Source organism: Sinocyclocheilus anshuiensis, unplaced genomic scaffold, assembly GCF_001515605.1.
Source record: "Sinocyclocheilus anshuiensis isolate Anshui unplaced genomic scaffold, SAMN03320099.WGS_v1.1 scaffold185, whole genome shotgun sequence".
In the NCBI taxonomy this organism is placed as follows: domain Eukaryota; kingdom Metazoa; phylum Chordata; class Actinopteri; order Cypriniformes; family Cyprinidae; genus Sinocyclocheilus; species Sinocyclocheilus anshuiensis.
In genome coordinates, this window is record NW_015539887.1 from 2,525,500 (window position 1) to 2,533,314 (window position 7,815).

At 35.8% G+C, this 7,815-nt stretch overlaps 1 protein-coding gene across 1 annotated transcript in view; it reads left to right on the plus strand.

The window, feature by feature from the left end:
• Window positions 1-7,815, plus strand: part of LOC107685572 (39S ribosomal protein L13, mitochondrial-like) — an 18,747-nt gene that overhangs the window by 4,633 nt on the left and 6,299 nt on the right. Inside the window, exons 5-6 of the mRNA XM_016482207.1 lie at window positions 6,039-6,125; window positions 6,732-6,853. Coding sequence (XP_016337693.1) covers window positions 6,039-6,125; window positions 6,732-6,853 — 209 coding nt within the window. The remainder of the gene's footprint in view (window positions 1-6,038; window positions 6,126-6,731; window positions 6,854-7,815) is intronic.

Below are 7,815 nucleotides of genomic sequence, written 5' to 3' on the forward strand. Positions count from 1 at the left end.
GTTGGGTAATTATACTGTATATAAACTGCGGGCATCAGGGAGCCGTTATTAATATGCGGGGCATTGAAATCGCTTATGTACGCGCGCTTGTTTTTTACTTTCACTTTCGAGATTCGCAATCACACGTACGAAGCAGCACTCGGCAGTACTTACCACACATTTTACAAGATTAGGTGTTTGTCAGTGGTGCTCAGGATCTGCAAATCATTCGCCATCATCCTATCAGTCATCTCTCCTTACTTTATGTGGTAAGTGAAATGTTATGTACTGTAATGTAACAGGCTACCGCTAGCAAGCGGCTAACCATGTCCCTTTAGTGGCTCCATAGAACGCGTTATTTGTTTTCCGTGCCTTTCTGAACACGGATTCAGCTACAGTGACCCAGTCGGAGGTATTTGTGGTCTGCACAGCACTCTTATTTGACATCGTCCCAAGTTACTTTAACCATTATATGCTACGTAAGTCTTTTTTTTTATGCCACGCAAGTCTACAGTGTGCGCGTGAGACAATGTGTTCTTCTGTTGTCTTTTGACAGCTTTTAGGTGCATTATTGGCAGCGCCACCCTCTGCGTCACCACAGCATCAGCACGGAAAACATGGGAACATTTTTTAAGACAATAATCGCACAACCTATTCGATATTCTATAATTAAATCAACTAATCGAATATTCGAAAATCATGACCCATCCCCAATATATATACATAAGTATAATACATTTTGTCATAAAAATACATTTAATATGAATTTATTTATGTATATCTTTAGATATTTAAATCTGTTTACATTATTATTATTATTATCATTATTATTACTTCTTCCAAGTAATTGTTGAAGAAAACAGTCATAAAAATGCAGAATTTAAAAAAAAAATTAAGAGTAGATGTTATCTTTTTGTTTGGCGAATAGTAATTATTTTCTGTACTTATATATTAGTAGCATATAATGTTAGTATTGACTTGACAAAGAACCAGTACTTTACACATTAAATTCCACTGTTGTAAAGCGTAATTTTTCCTCAGCAGGGAGTAATGTCAAGAGTTCAAGCTGAATGTGAAAATGTATCATGTACATGTCTTGTTCCCAGGTGATATTGGAGACCATGTGGTAGTCATGAACACCAGACACATCGCTTTCTCTGGCGTGAGACAATGTGTTCTTCTGTTGTCTTTTGACAGCTTTTAGGTGCATTATTGGCAGCGCCACCCTCTGCGTCACCACCGCATCAGCACGGAAAACATGGGAACATTTTTTAAGACAATAATCGCACAACCTATTCGATATTCTATAATTAAATCAACTAATCGAATATTCGAAAATCATGACCCATCCCCAATATATATACATAAGTATAATACATTTTGTCATAAAAATACATTTAATATTAATTTATTTATGTATATCTTTAGATATTTAAATCTGTTTACATTATTATTATTATTATCATTATTATTACTTCTTCCAAGTAATTGTTGAAGAAAACAGTCATAAAAATGCAGAATTTAAAAAAAAAATTAAGAGTAGATGTTATCTTTTTGTTTGGCGAATAGTAATTATTTTCTGTACTTATATATTAGTAGCATATAATGTTAGTATTGACTTGACAAAGAACCAGTACTTTACACATTAAATTCCACTGTTGTAAAGCGTAATTTTTCCTCAGCAGGGAGTAATGTCAAGAGTTCAAGCTGAATGTGAAAATGTATCATGTACATGTCTTGTTCCCAGGTGATATTGGAGACCATGTGGTAGTCATGAACACCAGACACATCGCTTTCTCTGGAAATAAATGGGAACAGAAAGTGTATTCGTCTCACACTGGGTAAACAGAGCTCTCTCCTTCCACATTCTAGCTCAACTGAGGACAGAGAACATGCTTTTTATAATCTTTCATTTATGCGCTGCTCTCGGCTGTGTTTTCTTTGTGCTGACAAAGAGCAAAAACGAAAAAGGAAATCTGAGATCTGAACCACACGATTTACAATATGCATGGTGCATGTAATAGAAACAATATGCTGCTTTCCAAAATGTTTAGAATGTGACTTATAGGTCTGATTTGAAAAACTAAAGACCTGCTTTTTCATCCCACAGCTATCCTGGTTCATTCAAACAGCTCACCGCAGCCCAAATGCACAAAAAAGACCCAACAGCTGTGAGTATCCTTCTGTAAATTTGGCTTTTGAACTGGACATTTCTCTGTGACAAATTCAATTTTGCAGTGATTTCTACAATAACAGCGTCCCGACGTCACTCACAACCTTGCCACTGGTTCAAACCTGTTCATAATTTGAGTCAAATTACCTTGCACCTTGGAGGGAGGTGAAAATTGACTTCATTTATTAATTTATGTAAATGATGCCCAAATGTTTTTTTTTATAATTTCAGATAGTGGCAGTTGCAGAGCCAAATATTCCCTCACAATCAGCATGCCACACATTTGAATAATAAATGCAGCGCAGACCCCATATTGCCCAGTTCTCCATCATTCTTTCAGTGCTTATCTGTCTTACTATTTTCCCAGTCTGTCCTTCACCGAACTAAGAAATTGTTTTCTCTCTCAGCGTCAGAAAGATTTTAAAGTGCTCTTTCAAGGCTCAAACACCTCGACATTATTAAAGCAGCAGTCTTTCCTAGCCTGTCTGCTTCCAATATACACCTATACAAGTGTCACCTGTCGCTGACGCGCCTGGATTGAAAAACACTCGCAGCCTGTGCTGTGAATCACACACTCGTGTTTTTGGAGAATTACAAATACCAGGCAGCTCAGATAATAGAAACAGCTTTAAGTCTTCTCATTATATTCTTGTGTTGGATTAGGATGGCACTCGATGAAGCGGAAGTGCTATAAATATGGAATATATTAGAGGAAGAATCATTTTTTGTGTATGTGTGTGTGATGATATTCCAAGTCAGAACTGTGGTTATCGCACGTTTCTGACACATGCAGGTGATAAAAGTTATGTCTTGTGATAGTGTCATACTCCAGTATATTAGTTTATTTAAGAAGAAAAGCCTGAAATGAATAGAAAAATAATTTTTCACCACTGTGGGGGAAAAAAAAAACCATTTGTACCCAATACATTTCTTAAAGGGATAGTTCACCCAAAAATGAAAATTCTGTTATCATTTACTCATCCTCAAGTTGTTCTAAACTTGTATGAGTTTCTTTCTTCTGTTGAGCACAAAGAAGATATTTTGAAGAATGTGATTAACTAAATAGTTGACTGTAGCCATTGACTTCCATACTTAGGAAATAAAAATACTATGGAAGTCAATGGCTACCGTCAACTTGAGGGTGAGTAAATGACAGAATTTTCATTTTTGGATGAACTATTGCTTTAAACTGGACTACATTAACTGCCGCTCTAAACCATGCTTTTAACCCAGGTAAAGAGAAGAGTTAGAGAAGAGCATTTCGTGAAATATTAGACTATATACTTATTATATTTTACTTAACCTGTTAGTGATGTCTTATTTAATTTATAATTTAGAAGTTAATTTAAAAACACCATCGTGTGCAATTTATGTTTGCAAACAATTTTTTGAGTGTTTATTAATATATTTAAAAATAAATAGCAATTCAATTTAAGTTTGGGCTCTGTTGTTAACTGTAACCGTATTATAATAATAATAATAATGTGAAAGGGCTCCCTATAGTTTAGAGCATAAGCTGAGGTAGATTTTTGTCCCTATAGAAAATTTTAATTATAATTGGATTTATTTAAAGAAATAGCTTTTTTTTTTCAGTAAACCACTGTTTAATTAAAAAAGAAAAAGTTTGCTGTACCAAAACCATACAGAACTGTGACGTCAAAACTGAGGTACATACCGAGCCGTCTTGTTTGTGTACCGTTACACCCCTACACATTTGTAATTTAGAAGTGGAATTAGAAGCACTTTTTACCCGGGGCCACAGAAAAATGCATATAAACAGTCGTCTTTTAGCAGTTGAGGGGAAAAAGTCAAATGATGACTGAAAATGAGTCAACTGGAGTGAAGAAGTGACCGTTTAATTACCTTTATAGTCAGAAAATGCAATTCAGGAAAAACTTAATAGTAAATTTGGCAATATATACTGTAACATGATGATGGGCAATGCTAGAGCCATTATAAAAACAGTACATGTAAGAACATTAACAGTGTACAGTGTGATATGATTACCGAGGATAAATTGTTTGCCCAGGGTAAATTATGAACTGTGTGAAAGGTAAAGCAAGATAAACCATTACTCAATTTACCCGGGGTTTAGAATGATGAGTTCAAGTGTTTCTTTCTTTGTTCCACTTCATTTATAGTGAGATGCAGAGTGCATATCCCTACTCTCTCTACTGTTGTTCATCTCCCTCCTTAAAGTAACCTTGACCGTTACGTTCCACAGTGACAGTCAGAGCCCATCCATAGTCAAGACACGCAAGCTGCTGACCCTGCATGAGTTTTCTTCTGTGGGATGCAACTGAAGAAGTATAGTTCTGTGTAGATGCTGCACCGTGGCCCAGAAAAAGCCAGCTCAGATTCATCCTGTGTTTATAGTGAGATGCAGAGTGCATATCCCTACTCTCTATACTGTTGTTCATCTCCTTAAAGTAACCTTGACCGTTACGTTCCACAGTGACAGTCAGAGCCCATCCATAGTCAAGACACGCAAGCTGCTGACCCTGCATGAGTTTTCTTCTGTGGGATGCAACTGAAGAAGTATAGTTCTGTGTAGATGCTGCACCGTGGCCCAGAAAAAGCCAGCTCAGATTCATCCTGTGCCGCCCTCCATCCTCTCCAGCATTCTGCTCATTCTCTGTCATTAACAAGATGAATGCTTGACTTGGGCTGAGTTATTCCAGTCGAGGTGGGGGGTGTATCAGGGATAATTGTGGATAATGATCAGAGGAAGGTGACAGAGTGGTGAAGAGCGATCATCCCCAGACAGCTTTCATCCATCAAACATCTACCAGTCAGAGGAGAGAGAAAAAAAAATCCCTGATTAATGTTCTGATGAAAGAATGATGGGGTTGGGTTGGTGTTTTGTGGATGGTTGGATGACGGGTCAAAAATGGACACTTGTGTATTCATGTGTTGTGGTGTAAGCAAAGGGACTGATATTTATTATTTAAATTGTTACTAGTGGAGTGACCACATTTGCTTAGTATATATTTGAATTTTAAATTTGACAGGGGCATGATTGGCTTTTACTTTTTGGTTCTGTAGAAATACACCACAGACACATTATCCACCCTTTGTATTCCAATGTAAATAATAATGATAAAACTATAAAAAATAAAAATAAATTCATGTTGATCTTTAATTATAAATTAATTTCAATAATTGTAACAATTTTTTTAATCGTTATAATATTTTATACTATTACTTGATACTGTGTTTTTGATCAGTAAAAAACATATTCAAAGTTAGGATAGGACCATATTTGGCTGAGCAACAACTATTTGAGAATCTGGAATCTGAGGGTGCAAAAAAATCCAAATATTGAGAAAATCACCTTTAAAGTTGTCTTTAAAAGTACTTTGTCTTTAAAGTATTACTAATCAAAAATTAAGTTTTGATATATTTGGGAAATTTTCAAAATATCTTCATGGAACATGATCTTTACTTAATATCCTAGTGATTTTTAGCATAAAAGAAAAAATTATAATTTTGACCCAGACAATGTATTGGCTTTTGCTACAAATATACCCCAGCGACATATACCCATGCTGCTTATGACTGCTTTTGTGCTCCAGGGTCACATATATATCAAATTTTCCCAAGATATATGGTCCCCACACTGCAGACTTCCAATCAGATTTATGAGAGCTGAGTCACCGGCTCGGAGGCCATAGAGATATATACAGTATATATATATATATATATATATATGTGTATATATGTATGGCTATAATAATATGTATAATTACTTTATTTGTTTAGGTTTTATTTATTTATTTTGAGAACGAAAAAGCAGAAATCACTTCCCCTAAAAGTTTCCTTTAGAGAGACATTGACAAAATTTGTGGCCAAATCTCTGGCCTGTTTTTTTTTTTTTACTCCACAGATCATTAAACTGGCTGTGTATGGGATGCTTCCCAAAAACCTCACCAGAAGGACCATGATGCAACGGCTTCACCTCTTCACAGATGATGTAAGCTCTCCGTTGATGCTCTGATTTATGTTCATTGATGCGCTGTCCAAAGCTTGAGTGTGCTTGATGAATGTTTCAGTAGAGGATGGGATGTATCTGATTAAGAAGCTACATAATACAGTACTACAGCTGCATAAATAGTCAAATTACATGAAGGTAATACCCTACTGCACAATCACATCATAATTCATCCACATGAATCGATTCGATAAATGTTTGAATGCAAAATTATTTTTTGTATTATTATTTCTGGAAATCAGATGTGAATTTTCATTAATCGCCAACATTGTTCTGTGAGTTACAGAGTTACAGAACCCTAGTGGAAGGTTAGACAGGATCCAGTAATACCCTACTGCACAATCACGTCATAATTCATCCACATGAATCGATTCGATAAATGTTTGAATGCAAAATTATTGTTTGTATTATTATTTCTGGAAATCAGATGTGAATTTTCATTAATCGCCAACATTGTTCTGTGAGTTACAGAGTTACAGAACCCTAGTGGAAGGTTAGACAGGATCCAGTCAGCCACCTGTCTCTGATCACAGTTCTGCAGTGTGTGTGCAATAATACAATAATACAAATCATTGTGTTCCATTTCAGGTTCTTCCTGAGGACATTCTGGAGAATCTGACAGAGGAGCTTCCTCAGCCCAGAGAGATTCCTCGCAAGCTCAGCGAGTACACACAGGAGGAGTGTGATGCTTTCCCCATGCTCTGGACACCGTGAGTTTGTTTTTCCCTGTTTCTTTCTCTTTTTTTGTGGTCTTTCTTAGCCCCTTTGATCAGATTTAGAGCATAGCCGAGCTGTCGTCCTGTGCGGATGGTCTGCTGAGGGAGAGAGAGGGTGGCTGGCAGTGTGCTCGTAAAGAACTGATCTTTAATAATCCATCTTTGAAGCTGCACCTTTGCTGGTCCCCACACTGCAGACATCCAATGAGATTTATGAGAGCTGAGTCACCGGCTCGGAGGCCAGCCAATCACACACTGCCTGTGAGGTCACAGTGGGAAACTTTGCACACTCATTTTTTCTAGCTACTTTTCTTATAATAAAGTGGACTGGCAGTTTATTTCCAACTTTTTTTGTGTGTTTTGCACCACCACAGCCCAATAAACAGGGTTAAAGTACCTTTTTTTTTATTGACACTGGTATTATTTTGGTGTGTTATACGTAAATATTATGAAAACAAGAAATGTATACTTCTATTCAGCAAGGATGCATTGTATTCATCAGTACAGTGGCATTAGATATTTATATTTTATGAAAGGTTTCTAGTTCAAATAAATGCTGTTCATATGATTCATCAAAGAATCACGTTTTTTTTTTTTTTTTCCCAAATTAAGTAGCAGTACATGTTTCAACATTGATATTATAAAAGAAATGTTGAAAAGTAGAGCTCCAAATCAGCATATTAGAATGATTTCTGAAGGATCGTGAGACATTGAAAACTGTATTGTTGGCTGCTAAAAAAATCAGCTTTGCCATCACAGAAATAAATTACATTTTACATTTACATTTTATTACAATAGAAAATAGTTATCGTAAACTGTAATAATATTTCACAATATTACCGTTTTTACTGCATATATGATCAAATAAATGCAGCCTTGAGCATAAGATACTTTTTTGTCAAAAACATAAAAAAAACTTACTGAACTCAAGCTTTTGAACAATAGTTCAATATATA